A 13,995-nucleotide genomic window follows, 5' to 3' on the forward strand; every position below is an offset into this window, starting at 1 on the left:
TTGTGCCTCCAGCTGAACCGGAGGTATACAATTGTAGAGCTCGCCGAGAGCAGTCGATTGACACCGACCTGGCTAAAAACCAAAGGGTTTTGAGGGGGGTTTTGAGGGGTTGCACGGTGGTGGGGTCGGTCAGTCGGTCCGGAGGTGGGGTCGGGAGGTTTTGGGACATGGGGTCTGGAGGTTTAGTTCGTACCCCCTGTCCCTGGTTCACGTTTTCATGAAGCATGAACACACCGCTCCGGATGCTCGCCGGTGATAGCCTGATGGGCTCAATCCACTTGCACTGTTGGCTGATGGGGACGCGTTGGCAAGGCCGCATTTGGAGGCATTGACAAGGCCGCACCCAGTTTACGGTAGTCATGCCGCGGCTGCCCCGCTGAATAATGTACCGTAAGCGGTTTTGTTGCCTGTGACCCTGTGTACCGGATATCGACGATGCTTCAAGGACACCGGATGTATCGCATTCCGTACCACACTAAGGATGCGAATTACAATTGAAGGGACAGTCCGACAAGCGGGGGCACACCGTACCCACGCCGCGAAGGACCGTCTCCGGCCCAGAGAGAAACACCCACCCCCTGGTAACCTGGTTGACTGCCGACCTTCATAGCGTTACGCGCATGAGTCGAAGCCAAGCCAAAGCCCGCCAAAGCCCCACCGCCACGTAACACCCCTCATCTCGTTTAGGTCTTTTGGCGGCAGCACCAACGCAAAACAAGGCACGACAGGCCAGTGGTCTGCCGACAGCCCCATCAAACGCAAGCACCACACAAATATCACGTCCGAAGACGATGTCTGGCGTCAGAGACGCGCAATGTCTTGGCCCGAAGGCCCATGTCTGATAGTCTGTGCCGAGGCACAACTGGAACCGGAAGCCAAGCCGAAACACCACCAAGCCACAGCACACCACAGCCCCTCGCAAAGGGCGCACCACCCGCCATCCGTCCAACCAACGACCCAGGCCGACCCTCCACACAAGCCCCAGCGGCACTCGGAGACGAGAAGAGCCAACAGTCGCCCGGGCGCCCGGGCAACAGCCGCCCGTGCACACACACCCCAAACCCGGGACTACCCGACTGCGGTCACCACGCGCCTACCGGTCCGTGAACCGTATGCTGCGAGCTAAAACCCCCAGGGCTAAAATCTGCAGAGCCAGGAAGACCGCAGACAGAGACGACGGCTGATTGGGCGCCACGAGGCAAGACGCCGAGGCGCACACAGGCGAGGCATCGATGCGCCAGCCGTTGCGCCGGGCCAAGGGCGACCACGAGGGCTACCCACTACCTGCAAACACAGAAACCACACTAAGCGTCTAGGTACCGAACAATATTACAAGAGTGAATGGTCTGGGTTGGTCGTGGCCTTATGAAAGCGACATTACAAGAGGGGACAGTCCGATCAAGCAAGAGTGCCCAGCACCCAGGTCCTCACACGCCTTGGTCCTTGCGACACGGCCTCCCGTTGCGCGGGCATCTCACTCGCCGTCAGTGCTGCACCACGGTCGCCGCGCCTCCCCACCCCGGCGCCCGGCCGCCCCCCCCCTTCGGCCACCTCTACCTCCCGCGCCGTCTGTGTTACCCATTATGCTTTGCCATCATTAAGGCAGGGCATTCAGCACCGCTGGATCCCTCCAAAGGAGCACTCCCCAGGGTGCGCACCTTTCCCATGGTCCCCAGTCCAGTATGCGTTAACACCCACCCTTCGCCCAAGGTGATTATTTGCAATGCCGCTAGCCGATGGTTCAAGCATCTGCATTCGGCATTACCGAGCCACAGCAAGGGAGAAGGGTCGCCCTGCCTCGCGCCACATGCCCTGGTGCCAGCGTGCACCATATCCCCTGCATACGAGCTATTTTACCCCTTATGAAAGCATTCAGTGTCAATCACCACCGGGGCAGACGGTCTGCCCCGTTGGTGGCCAATTGCCCACTCAGACAGCTGTCTCTCCCGTTGGGTTTGGGGTTTTGGCCCGCCCCCGCCGGGGTACTGCTAGTCTCACGCGTGTCCCTCAGGTTTCCCGTCGGGCTCGGTGCACGTGCACCAACAATGGTGCACGGCCATGTCCATGTCAACGTCCTAGACATCCAACTCACGCATCCTAGCGCGACTCAAGCTGCCGAGCCATCTACGTTAGCACCTGCAACGGCCACGTCCCCCCATCAGTAGACAGGCGCAGGAGCAAAGAATTCTCCACAGCCGCCGCGCTATTCCGCACCACCTGTCTAGCACGCATGGCCCACAGCCAGGTGCAGCGTTCATGTAGCAAGTGCGGATTTCCATCAGTCAGGTTCAGGGTTCAGGGATCAGAGTCAGGTTCAGGGTTCAGGGATCAGAGTCAGATTCAGGGTTCAGTAGACGTGGACGCTGAGTGCGGCTGAGTGCGCCGAGGGACATGGGCGCTGAGTGCGGCTGAGTGCGCCGAGGGATGTGGCAGGTGCAGCGTTCATGTAGCAAGTGCGGATTTCCATCAGTCAGGTTCAGGGTTCAGGGATCAGAGTCAGGTTCAGTAGACGTGGACGCTGAGTGCGGCTGAGTGCGCCGAGGGATGTGGCAGGTGCAGCGTTCATGTAGCAAGTGCGGATTTCCATCAGTCAGGTTCAGGGTTCAGGGATCAGAGTCAGGTTCAGGGTTCAGGGATCAGAGTCAGGTTCAGGGTTCAGGGATCAGAGTCAGGTTCAGGGTTCAGGGATCAGAGTCAGGTTCAGGGTTCAGTAGACGTGGACGCTGAGTGCGGCTGAGCTCAGACAGCTGGCGATGACTCGGCCCACAGTGCGGAACTTGGCACAAGACTCTCTCAGAACATTAAGCAAGCAATGCTGTATTAGCTGCTGTTTTTAGACCAGCAGCGGACCTGCAAGTAGTGGCGCAATGGGGCACCTGCTCGCTCCAAAACTGCTGGCGCGAGGCCGTCAGCGGGAGGCAAAGAGCAATTGCAAACATTTAGGATTCCCACCTACATTCTGTCTATACGAACCACGTCGGGTCAAACTTACACAACTCGGCGAAGAAGGGCTGAAGTTGCCGGGCATCGTCGCCTTCTTGAGCTAGCGCCCAGAACCTCCTGTTCGCGCATTGAAGCAATACGTGCGCTTTCCATATTTTGCGTGGAAACTGAACAAGACGCTGGCACTTACCGATTCCAGCTGGCCTCCGACACCCTGAGCCAAGGTGCTAGTAATTTTTAGCGTTGTCACACTCGCCGAGATGGTGCAACCAGTCTCGGTCCTCACGCCAGGCGTGCAGAGTGGACTTGGTGGACTAGGTGCTTCGCGTCCTGGGGCCTCCCAGGCTTGGCCGCGTCGACCTGCTGTTCTGAGTACATTCCTGGGCACCTCCATGCTGTGGCGTGGGCATCGTGCGGCTTCTTCGACGGGTGGCCATGTGGCGCAGCATGTATGCTCGGCGTCGTCCAAGTCGGGGCGCACAGTCAAGATAACCCGGCGGCGTGGTTCAGGCCACAGCAGCAGCGGTGGCACGGGACTGGTGGCGGTGCCCGCCGACGGGCCCGCCACTTCGTCGGGACGATACAGCGGCAGCATGCTGGGCTCGGCCTCACGGACAACCTCCGGGCGGAGTACTACGTCGGCGCCGCCGCAAGTGCGGGAAGCGGAGTACCTGAGCTCGGACAATGGCAGCGCTAGTGACACCAACGCATTCGCGTGGGGCTGGTGGGAGTCGCTGCCATCCCGCTACAAAATCATCGTGGGCACGGCAGTGTCGTTTGTCATCTGCAACCTGGACAAGGTGGGAGCAGGGGCGGGAAATGACAGGGCCGCAGCGCCACAAAGAATTATGGAACTTTGGGGCGCTCGCAGGCCTAGGCAGGAGGGCTGCACGCTGCGAGTGGCGTGGGAGTCTGGTGGGCTGGCAGGGTATGCGCTGGCACGGGCAGTCTCTGGGCAGCTTCCACCACCTCCTCGCGGCAACCAAAACCCCTGTGCGGCCCCAACACATCTCCTCAGCATCATCTTCAATCACCGCGCTACGTTCCTGTCATGTCTCCTGCATGCCATATACGGATGCAAACCACCGACGCACCCAACACCACCAACGCCAACGCCAATACCACAGCACCGGCCACTCCCAGTTTCCCAGGCGCTCCCAACCCACGTCCCCGAACCCCTTTCCCCACTGACCCTCCCATTTGCCTCTGTCAGGTCAACCTGTCCGTCTGCATCATCCCCATGGCCCGCGACTTTGGCTGGAGCCCCACCGTGGCGGGCCTGGTGCAGAGCGCCTTCTTCTTGGGCTACATGGTGTGCCAGCTGCCGGGCGGCTACCTGAACAGCAGGCTGGGCGGCCGCCGCATTCTGCCCGCCGGCGTGCTACTGTACAGCGCCGCAACCGGCGTGGTGCCGTGGGTGGCGGCCAGCGTGCCGGGTGGGTGCCATGAGGAGATGGGCGGGGGCGGGGGGGCGGGAGCCGTTCATTGGGCAACGGGGTGATATCTTCACAAGGGCGGAAGGGAGCGGAGGCTGCGAGGTATAGGGTATGGGCACGGGAGGTGGGCGGGGGCGAAGAGGAGTAGTAGGCCCAGGGCGGGCAGGGATTGGAACACAACTGGCGTGCTAGAGGTACGGGGTTGGAGAAATGTCATGGCAGGTAATACGGACGTGGTTTACAGGCAGCCACGTAAGGGATCGGAATGGATTAGTTGCGGGGCGCCCGTCAGAGGCAAGCCAGGGGGCGAACGAGGCCAACGGTGATGACAGGCCTCTAGCTAACCTTGACACCTTCCCCAACTTTCCAAACCCATGCCATCCTCCGCAGCGCTGTGCGTGTCACGCGCCTTTGTGGGGTTCGGCCAGGCCACGGCGCCCTCTGCTGCCACCGACATGATTGCGCGCGCTGTGCCGCCCAGCGAGCGCGCCCGAGCCGTCACTTTCGTCTTCTCTGGGTTCCACGTGGGCTCCATCCTGGGCCTGCTGACGGCGCCCTGGCTGATCCAGCATTACGGCTGGCAATCCGTGTTCGTGACCTTTGGCGCGCTAGGCTTCGTGTGGTGGCTGTGGTTCGAGCAGGTGGGGGCCTGAGTAGAGCGGAGGAGAGTAGGGGAGGGGTGCGGGCGCAGCGGATGAGCAGAGACAGTGGAAGGGGTGGGATGAGAGTAGGGAGGCGCGGCGTAATAAACAGGGCGGCGGTGTACGATGCTGAATGTATACCTTCGAGTTGGGCTAAGGCAAGCGGCCCTCTGTATTGGAACACCGGGCCGGCATTAAAAACCTCCTCTGCGTCCCCACTGTCCTTACGCCCTCGTGTCTTTCTGCCCTGCCTTCTTGCAGGGCATCATGTCGCGCATCAAGGCTGAGGAGCCCGACTTCGCCACCCGCCTGGTGTCCGACTCGCGCCGCATCGCGCCCATGACCGACGCCAACAGCGTCACGTCCGCCTCCTCCTCCGTAGTCGTGACCAACAAGGCGGTGGCCAACCGGGGCGCAGGCGCGGCAGCCGCCGCGGCGGCGGCAGCTGCTGCCGCGGCGGAGCCGCCGCCGATGCCGTGGCGCGCTTTCCTGCGGAGCACCCCGGTCTGGGCGCTGGCCTACACACACTTCGCCAACAACTGGTTCCACTACACCATGCTCGCCTGGCTGCCCACCTACTTTGTGGACACGCTGTCTGTGGACCTGCTGCATGCGTCCCAGGTGCGCCGGGACCGGAAAACATTGAGGATTGGGTAGGGTGGGGTGTTCATAGCGTTCAATGTAGTAGCCGGCGACAGCGCACCTGAAGCGCGCCAGGTTTCCTCCAGACCCCACCAAACATCATGTTCACCGGCCCCCGTCGCAGACCGCGCTATTGCCGCCTCTGGCCGGTATTGCCGCCTCCGCCGCGGCCGGCGCCGCGGCCGACGCGCTCATCAGCCGCGGCGTGCGCGTGCCGGTGGTGCGCAAGCTGGTGCAGGGCGTCGCCTTTCTGGTGCCCACGGCGCTGCTGCTGGCGGCCTGCACGCCGGCCATCGCGGATGACAGCGGCCTGACGGTGGCTGCCATCACGGTGGCGCTGGGACTGAGCAGCTTCAGCCTGGCGGGACTGTTCTGCACACACCAGGTGAGGAGGGGCCGGGGAAGGGGCACGAAAGGGGCGGAAACATCGGCAGACACGGTACGAGCTTGTGTGCATCCCTTCCCGCCGCCCGCCGCAGCTTATATAAACCGCCCACGTAACCGCCCACCTCCCATGCCCCCGGCCGCCACCCGTTACCTCACAGGACATGTCGCCCAAGTACGCGCCCATCCTGCTGGGCCTGACCAACACCACCGCCGCCGTCCCCGGCTTGCTGGGCGTGGCGTCCGTGGGCTACCTGTTTGAGCAGACGCAGTCCTGGGAGGCGGCGCTGTTCCTGCCCTCCGCCTTCTTCATGGTCACGGCCGCCGCAGTCTACACGCTGTGGGGGCGTAACGACCCCATCGACTTCGACGCCGCCGACAACGGCCCCTTCAGGTGCGGGTGCGGTGGTGCGAGCAGGGGCATTGGGATGTGGACAACGGGGCGGGTTGTGCGTGCCTTATCACGCGCCACAGGCCCAGGCCGCCACCGCCAAATCGCGGATGACATGCGTGGCCACACAGCCGAACCGGACTCGGTTTTGAGCAGCGGAATGCGCCCTCTCTTTCCTTCTCACCCTGCCACCGTGTCTCGTTGCACAGGTTTGAGTCGCGGATCGCTGCGATCAAGAAGGCCGTTGACGACGCCTTTGACTTTGGCCAGAAGCCCTCGGCCGGCACTGATGTGGAGCGGGAGGTGGACGTGCCTGAGGTGCCGCCCCGGCCGCCCTCCAGCCTGCTGGGCCCCCTGGCCGACCTGGTCCGCGGCACCAGCAGCGCCACCGCCAGCGGCGACGACGGCGACGAGGGCGGCAGCGTGCGCCGCCGCGTCGGCGGCGCCGCCCGGAACGCCGCTGGCAGCGGGCGCCGGACCAGCGGCTCCAGCAGCTCGGGCAGCGGCCGGCGCACCACTGTCGGGAGCCAGAGCCGGCGGTCGACCGGTGGGAGCCAGAGCAAGGCGACTGGCGGCGGCCGCCGGGTGCAGGAGGCGGAGGAGGAGGGGCCGGGCGGCGTGTGGGAGCGACTGCGCGCGCTGCTGGGCCAGCCCCGCGAGTACTAATCGCTCCCCGGCTGAGCGCCTTACTGGCCCAGGGCGCGTTGGAGCTGCTGCGATGGTCGTTTGTACCAACATAACTCAGGAAATGCGGGCGGATTTGAGAATACGTGCGTATACAGGTTTGGGTCCGCCAGATTGTGCTCGGCCGCAGTGCGGGGCCACTCCTTCCCCCCCACCACCGACCCGCGCAACGGGCCCTGCTCGGGGGTCCATGTCGATCAGCTCGCCCAGCACCAAGGCCGCGGCAGCGGTGCTGCATGCCTGGTTGCAGCCCGGGGCGTTTCCAGGAGAATCGTGTTGCGGGCTTCTGTCCCCGCGTCGCGTGCGCCGTAAGAGGTGCTGTGCCCAGCTCTTCATGATTGGGTTGCGTGTGCTACGTGTGGCCTTGCAGTTGACGTGTTCAGGGCCGCTGTGAGCCTGCACGGCCCTCGTTGTGTGATGTGACCAACTCGTAATGTTATGCAGGCGTGTGATTCACAAGCTACATATTCAGGCCTGACGCGATTGGTCTTCTGTGTTTGATGTGAACTGGCAGGCGTTGGAGTAGAAAGACGGCTTTGCTGTTGCACCAGTGAGAGACGCGTGAATGCGCAGACGGTGTAGATTGGGATGAGAAGGGCGGAGCGGGACGGAGATATCCCCTGTTGATATTGATGCGGGGTGTGTGCGACTGCGTCCTGGTGCGCGATGGTTTTACCGATTCACCATTGATGCTTTGGTTGACGCACGGCTTTTGCGTTTTATGTGCATTTTGTTGCGGAACAGCCAGGCTGTGGTGACGTACCGCACGCTGACGACGTGCTGTGAGGGTCGGGACAGGCATGCGGCGATGCAGGAAGCCTGCAGGCTGCAGCCGTCCTCGGATACGAGGGAGCTTCTTGACACGAAATCATGATCTCGTGTGTGAGGCGGCTGGGGAGGGAGATTTCCTGGTCAGTTTGGGACCGCGCTCCCCGGCTGCCGTGTTGCATTGAAGTACGGTATTAGGACGTATCCATATTTGTGTTGACGGCCATGCATGCGAGACACTGGTCCAGAGCACATGAGAGGCACTTACTGCTGCAATGGTGACGAGCTAACTCCTGAAATTCAATCCTGGTACGACTGTCAGGGGGATTCCGTGGCGCATTTGTCTGGTGCTGGGTCCTGCTGCTTTGATATGGAGATCGGCACGGCATATTCATTCGGCAGCAGCGATATTGTGTGAAGCGCGTTCCTCCGCACTTTGGGTTGCGGGAGGTGTGCGTGGTGCCGAGATTGCGGCATCCAAGATACAGGTGGATGGGCAGCATGTACCGCTGCAAGGGCTGTAAACGGGGTGCAGGTTGCGACCAACAGCCCCGTCGCAGGCAGTGGCGGTGTACCAATTTCAGGTGTACGTGATTGAACTTGGGGAATCAAACAAAGCCGTACATGCGGCTAATAGTGGCAAGGCGGGGGTGGTTGGCCCCCGTGGACGGATTGGCCACGAGATACTTAGGCGCTCATTCACGTCGGCTGCCGCGTCGGTGGCGGCGCTGTGTGAACGCAATACATTACACTTTTTTGTCATGTGCGGGGCACTGGTTTGGCCGGTGGAGTGGGGCAGGGGGTGGGGCCTCAGAAGTTCGTCTGCTTAACGGTTTTGACTCCACTGTATCAAGCTCAACGTGTCCCTGACGGGTAGAGAGTACACAAGAGCAGTGTACCACTGAGGAGACGCAGGCAAGGCGTGTCCCTGAAGCTGCAGAACGAGCCGACCGGTGTGTGCTGCTGAATTGTAATCCATATGGAGCTACTCCCGGTCCTGTTTGCCGCGAAGGAAGTCGAGCGGATGATGCTGAATGGCGTGCGCGGCCAGCACAGCGGCAACTCAGCCCCACGAGACAGCCCAGTAAGCCCACGACATAGCGCCAAGGGACAGCCCCACGGCCTGCCGGAAGGGTGTGGGGGAGGGCGGTGGCCGGCAGGTACCGAAGATACGGTACCCGAGTCCAAAAGGGTTGCTGGACAGCAGCTCTGGTGTGCTCGCTGACACTGAAGTGAAAGGGAACTAGGGAAGTGAAGCTGCACACCCCTCACCGATGCCTGACAAAAGGGTCCAGTCCAATGGGGCCGCCACCCAGCAACCAGTTGCCTGGGCCGGAAGAAGTCGGGTCCTTCGGACTTGCTACTAGCCTGCCTTGCCCAGCTGCATTAGACACAGCCGCCGACCATTCTCGCAGAATATGCAACGTGATATGCCACGTGCCCTGTCTGATGTGCCTATTGCCCACTGCCAGTCTGTCCGAGCTGCACTGCAGTCCGAGTCGAGCCACACATCGATGAAGTCATCAAAGCGCGACATTACAGAGACGAGAGGCGCGTGAATGGGATTCTGTTACGGTATACGGCATACTGTATACCGTTAATCGTACGCGCTTTCATCCAGCCAAATGCTGCATTCTTTGTGCCTTCATCCTCAACTTTCATGCTGCAGGCATGCAGTGCATAGTGATTCCGCTCGTCCGTCTCTTGCCCCCACCGGTACCTCCCCTTCATATCCCTCAATGTCCACCGGTCATGGATCACAACTTGGCCGCTGCACCGTCCTCAGGCGCCACCGAGCCTGCTGCCGCCGCTGCCAACGCCGGAGCTGGCGCAGGCGGCGTGGGCGGCCCTGGCGGGAACCAGGGTCCCTCGTGCAGCGCCCATGCGCGTATGAGGTGGTGTGCGATGGCGAGCGGGGGTGGGATAAAGAAACCCAGCTGCTCCAAAGAGGCTTCCTGCGAATTAAAGAACACACGCCAACGAGGGGCAAGTCAGTCCAGCGTGTGGGCAACAGCGGCCGACGTGAGGGTTGAGCAACCTGGCGACAGCCGGGCGCACACGTCACAATACACCGACAAATTGGATGGTTATCAGATGTAGCAGGTATCTGCTGTATCCCTCCCCGCCCCCAGCACCCACCTGCAGCTGTGCCACGCTCATGGGCGCCTCTGCCACGCCCTCGCCCTCGCCGCCGCCCCCTCCGGCGCCGCCCGCAGAGGCCGACTGCGCCGCCGCGTTGTCATACATCTGCACCGCCGCCCTCAGCTCGTCCTTGTCGTACCACTGCACGTCCTCCATCTGCATGTGCCATTGTGGGTACATGGCACATGCACGTCGTGATGCAGCGCTTGCGCGCAGCCGGGGGAAGTGATGGAATGAAGTGCTCGGCGCCGGATTAAACGGCCACCGGCGCGCGCGTGCATCCGGCAACCCTGCACCTTGACATGCACCTCCCACCATAAGCCAACGCACCAGCGCAAGGGGCACCAGCGCAAGGGGCACCGCCATTCGGCACATCATCACGACCGCCCGCCCGTTGGCCCCTGCCCCGCACCCCGCCCCGCACCCTCACCCTGTCCCTCACCCCGCCCCTGCCTGCCCCCCCTCACCTCGTCCGTGTTGACCAGCACCTCGTAGCTGCGCGCCTGCGCCATGCAGCCCAGCATGAGCTCGCAGCCGCCGTAGCGGCCCACGGGCCAGGGCTGGCTGCCCACCACCGCCACACCGGCCACCAGCACCCGCGACTCCTCAAACACCTCGCGCCGCACAGCCTGGAGCCCGGAGGAACGACAACGATGGAGGCAGGGGGGGTGGCGACAGGAGCATGGCGTGGTGATGGGGTTTGCGGATCCCATTCGGCAGCAATCGCCACCCAAGCTGTGACTGGGTCGGCGGTCCTGTAAGATCTGAAGTCATTTAGCCCCACCAAGTAACCAGGAACCGCAGTAGCCCCTGCGCCTGCGCAATGCTTCTTACCTACTGCGCCCAGGCCATCCTACCACCCCGCATAATCACTCCGTCTTCCACGAACGCATATCCCCCTGCTCGCGCAACCCCCGTCGCACCAGCCAGCCACGTCCACCCTCACCTCCTCCACGCTCTCGCACTGGTCCACGAAGCCGCTGAGGCAGGTGTACATGCCCGGTGTGAACTTGCGGTTGCGGCCCAGCAGCGCGCGCCGGCCGTCCGGGCTCTCCACCAGCATAATCACCTGGCGGGGCGGGGCGGAGCAGCAAGGGACAATAACAACAACATTGTTACATGGGTTCGAGTCCAAGTGGCCCTGCTCCTACTTTGAGTCCTAAGGCAGCAATGATACAAGGGACGAAAAGGGAGCAAGGGACGAGAAGAGGAGCATGAGGATGCCTGGTCCGATGCCTGGAGGAGGGAAGCACCGCAACCTTGCCCACAGGTGGCGGCGACGCCCTGGTACCAGCACTGTGGTTGCACACAACCCATCATGAGCGCCGTCCAAGCTATTCCCGCGCTGGCCCTCGCAGCCAGCCAGTCACGCCCCCATCCACACCCACACCCACACCCACCACTGGGTCTGTCCGCGGGTACTGCTTGTGGCCCGCCTCCGACACGCACTGCCGCCGCAGCCCCGACTCCACGGGGGCGGTGGGCGAGCCGCAGCGGGGGCAGAACTTGTGGCTCTGCGTGTGCAAATATCAAGCGGGGGAAAATAGGCAAGGTCAGAGCTTGCGCCATGGCAAGTTAGTATGCAACCATGCCAAGTTCCCTGCAAGGCTGCAACCCATACGGTGTCCGGACACAACTGGGGCTCGCCCTGCCGACGTGGCGCCCTCGTCCCCACCCATCCTGGTGCTTGTCCAACCCATCCGTGCATGCCTCTCCTCCCCTCCCTTTCCCTTCCCTCGCCTCGTTCTCCAGCCCTCCCTCCCCAGCCCCGCCCCAGCTCTACCCCCACCTGGTGCCACTGCGACAGCGAGGTGGCCTGCCCCGCGATGGCTGCCGCGTCCCGACTCAGCTGCGGCAACGCCGCCCGCAGGTCCGACAGCGCCACGCCCGACCCCAGGCCGCAGCCTTCACGCAGGAAGTCCAGGAACGCTGACCTGAACCGACCAGGAGGGGTGGCACAGACGCACCGCGACCGGGGGCAAGTGAGGTGCTTGCACCTGGCGGCAAGGCGGCGTGCCGCCCAACCGCCCCCCGAGCCCCGATCGCCCTAGAAAGTTTGCATGCGCGCGCAAGAAGCATGGAGCCATAATTCCAACATGGCGCACGATACGGCCGAGCGGTCATCCAAAGATTCAGCTCAGCAGCTCTACGCCCAACGCATCCCACTCCACCCCATGCGCCATGCCCCAGGCGGCAGTCCAGCCGCTGCCCAGCAGTAACCCGCAGTGCCGCACCTGCAGTCGCTCACGTCCAGCGCAAACGTCCAACGCTCGGTGCGGTCCTGCCCCAGCAGGTACAGCGGCAGCTGGTACGCCACGTCACCTGGTTAGAGTTGGTTGGTTGGTTGGTTCTGCACTGCGATGGCAGGCCTGGGCAACCGCCATGTCCTTTTTGAACAACAACACGTGCCCCAGACACGCCCCTGACCTCCTACGACACGGACCCTGGCCACACACGCTCCGTCGCTCGCTCACCGTACACCCATGTGAGGCAGATGCTCTCGCTGTTGAGGTCCAGCTCCGGGTCGGTGGCGCTCAGCAGCAGCGCCTGAGGCGCCCGCAGGCATGTTGACAAAGTCGGCGTCGCCCTCGTCAGCCGCTACATGTGGCCTTGGAAGGGTCATACTGGGGCCCAGACCAACGGGAGAGGCACGCAGCCAGTTCTAGTAGCCTCTGGCGGCTCTGGCGACCGGTGGCCGAAACCCACGGCCGAAACCCCATCCCCGCGCCTTGCTGCCAGAACACACCGCGGGCCCCCTGGACCTCCGACATCAGCCCGCACCTGCAGGTCCGCTGCCGCCGTAACGCTGGCCCCGCCGGCACTGGTGTTTTGGCCGCCGGCCCCTGCGCCGCCGAAGGCACCGCTCTGGGAGGACGCCGAGCCGCCAGCGCCCGGCGACTCCCGGATACACACCTCCCGCGCCGCCACTACCACCAGGCTCACCTGCGGCAGGTAAGGACATACGGTAGTTGGACGAAGGCATTGGGTGCGAGAGAGGAGAGCTCAGCGGGTGAAGGGCTTGTGGCATGCCATCCTGGCGTGGTTAATTATTGCCTCTGAAAGCAGGGCGTGCGTGTGTCTGCGTGTGGTTGGTGGTGCTAACACGCCGGCCGTGACGTGAAGGCTATGTTGCAGTATCCGGCAGGCGAGCCCGCCACATCAGTCCCTTCTGCAGCCGTTCCTGCTTGATCTCAGGAATGCACCCTCTGCACCCCGAAACTCTTGGCCAGCAGCCCCGCCGCTGCCATCCCTGCCGCTGCCATCCCCACCGCTGCACCCTGCCCACGCACCTCCTCCTGCTTGGAGGTGCCGTCAAACTTGCGCCGCTTATCGTATGTGCGGTCGAGTGGGTTCCCCGAAAAGTGCTGAGGGGGAAGGAGGGTGGATGACTGCAGCAGCGGCTGCGCCTCAGCGAGCGAGAAGCGCATTGACGACGCGGGCGGAAGACCCGCGTCCATGCTGAGCTGTGTGCGTTGTGCCGACGGTTCAAGCTCCACGCTAACGACACCGGCCTCCACGCGACGCAGAAACTATACAAAAGGTTTAGCACACGTGGACCCGCGCTGTCGCAGGTTCAGGTCGCATCCTCCAGGGTCAACGCAACAGCGTCCATCGACAGGCCCAGCAGCTTATGATGTTAAAATCAGCTAGCTCCTGAAGGTGTGCTGCTGTGGCCGATGCGTGCAACAGGCGAGCAGCTCCCGCGTAGTGGCCCTCCGTCACGGTCTGTTTGAGTGCGTATGATACTTCTTATGAATGCCCTTAGCAACGACCCTCGACCTGAAACTGTCCAACAACAAAGGACTGCCTGGAAAACGCGACAAGCTGTACAACTTGTGCCAGCGACGACAGGACCAGTTGTAATATCGTGTTTATAATGACTTTTGTGGAGATGAATCGACAATAGCGGGCGACTTGCAGACGCTGGTCGCAGTCGTGTCAATCAGAGCAGGATCATATGTGC

At 62.8% G+C, this 13,995-nt stretch overlaps 3 protein-coding genes across 3 annotated transcripts; 1 reads left to right on the top strand and 2 right to left on the bottom strand.

The window, feature by feature from the left end:
- Window positions 1-476: 476 nt before the first annotated feature.
- On the bottom strand, window positions 477-2,299 carry CHLRE_09g397002v5 (uncharacterized protein). The gene has a single exon (XM_043065827.1). The coding sequence runs from the start codon at window positions 2,081-2,083 to the stop codon at window positions 1,883-1,885; it is 201 nt and encodes a 66-aa protein (XP_042920885.1). The 5' UTR covers window positions 2,084-2,299; the 3' UTR covers window positions 477-1,882.
- Window positions 2,300-2,819: 520 nt separating this feature from the next.
- CHLRE_09g396950v5 (uncharacterized protein) lies at window positions 2,820-8,875 on the top strand. Its single transcript, XM_001694559.2, has 7 exons — window positions 2,820-3,743; window positions 4,157-4,379; window positions 4,770-5,020; window positions 5,282-5,641; window positions 5,787-6,047; window positions 6,208-6,440; window positions 6,647-8,875. The coding sequence occupies exons 1-7, from the start codon at window positions 3,336-3,338 to the stop codon at window positions 7,101-7,103; spliced, it is 2,193 nt and encodes a 730-aa protein (XP_001694611.2). The 5' UTR covers window positions 2,820-3,335; the 3' UTR covers window positions 7,104-8,875.
- Window positions 8,876-9,123: 248 nt separating this feature from the next.
- On the bottom strand, window positions 9,124-13,909 carry CHLRE_09g396900v5 (uncharacterized protein). Its single transcript, XM_043065822.1, has 10 exons — window positions 13,322-13,909; window positions 12,813-12,974; window positions 12,506-12,578; window positions 12,266-12,353; window positions 11,821-11,965; window positions 11,432-11,545; window positions 10,978-11,100; window positions 10,499-10,660; window positions 10,029-10,187; window positions 9,124-9,844 (listed from the first exon to the last, which is right to left on the bottom strand). Exons 1-10 carry the CDS (start codon window positions 13,487-13,489, stop codon window positions 9,647-9,649), a joined length of 1,392 nt encoding a protein of 463 aa, XP_042920886.1. The 5' UTR covers window positions 13,490-13,909; the 3' UTR covers window positions 9,124-9,646.
- Window positions 13,910-13,995: the final 86 nt, after the last annotated feature.

Source organism: Chlamydomonas reinhardtii, chromosome 9, assembly GCF_000002595.2.
Source record: "Chlamydomonas reinhardtii strain CC-503 cw92 mt+ chromosome 9, whole genome shotgun sequence".
NCBI lineage: Eukaryota > Viridiplantae > Chlorophyta > Chlorophyceae > Chlamydomonadales > Chlamydomonadaceae > Chlamydomonas > Chlamydomonas reinhardtii.

Coding starts and splice junctions, on each gene's coding strand:
- CHLRE_09g397002v5 (XM_043065827.1), bottom strand. CDS start 2,083: ATGTCTAGGACGTTGACATGGACATGGCCGTGCACCATTGTTGGTGCA.
- CHLRE_09g396900v5 (XM_043065822.1), bottom strand. CDS start 13,489: ATGGACGCGGGTCTTCCGCCCGCGTCGTCAATGCGCTTCTCGCTCGCT. Junction 11,546..11,820: donor CGCTGTCGCAGTGGCACCAG/GTGGGGGTAGAG, acceptor TTGCACACGCAG/AGCCACAAGTTCTGCCCCCG. Junction 9,845..10,028: donor TGAGCGTGGCACAGCTGCAG/GTGGGTGCTGGG, acceptor TTTAATTCGCAG/GAAGCCTCTTTGGAGCAGCT.
- CHLRE_09g396950v5 (XM_001694559.2), top strand. CDS start 3,336: ATGCTGTGGCGTGGGCATCGTGCGGCTTCTTCGACGGGTGGCCATGTG. Junction 5,642..5,786: donor ACCTGCTGCATGCGTCCCAG/GTGCGCCGGGAC, acceptor CCCCCGTCGCAG/ACCGCGCTATTGCCGCCTCT. Junction 6,048..6,207: donor GACTGTTCTGCACACACCAG/GTGAGGAGGGGC, acceptor GTTACCTCACAG/GACATGTCGCCCAAGTACGC.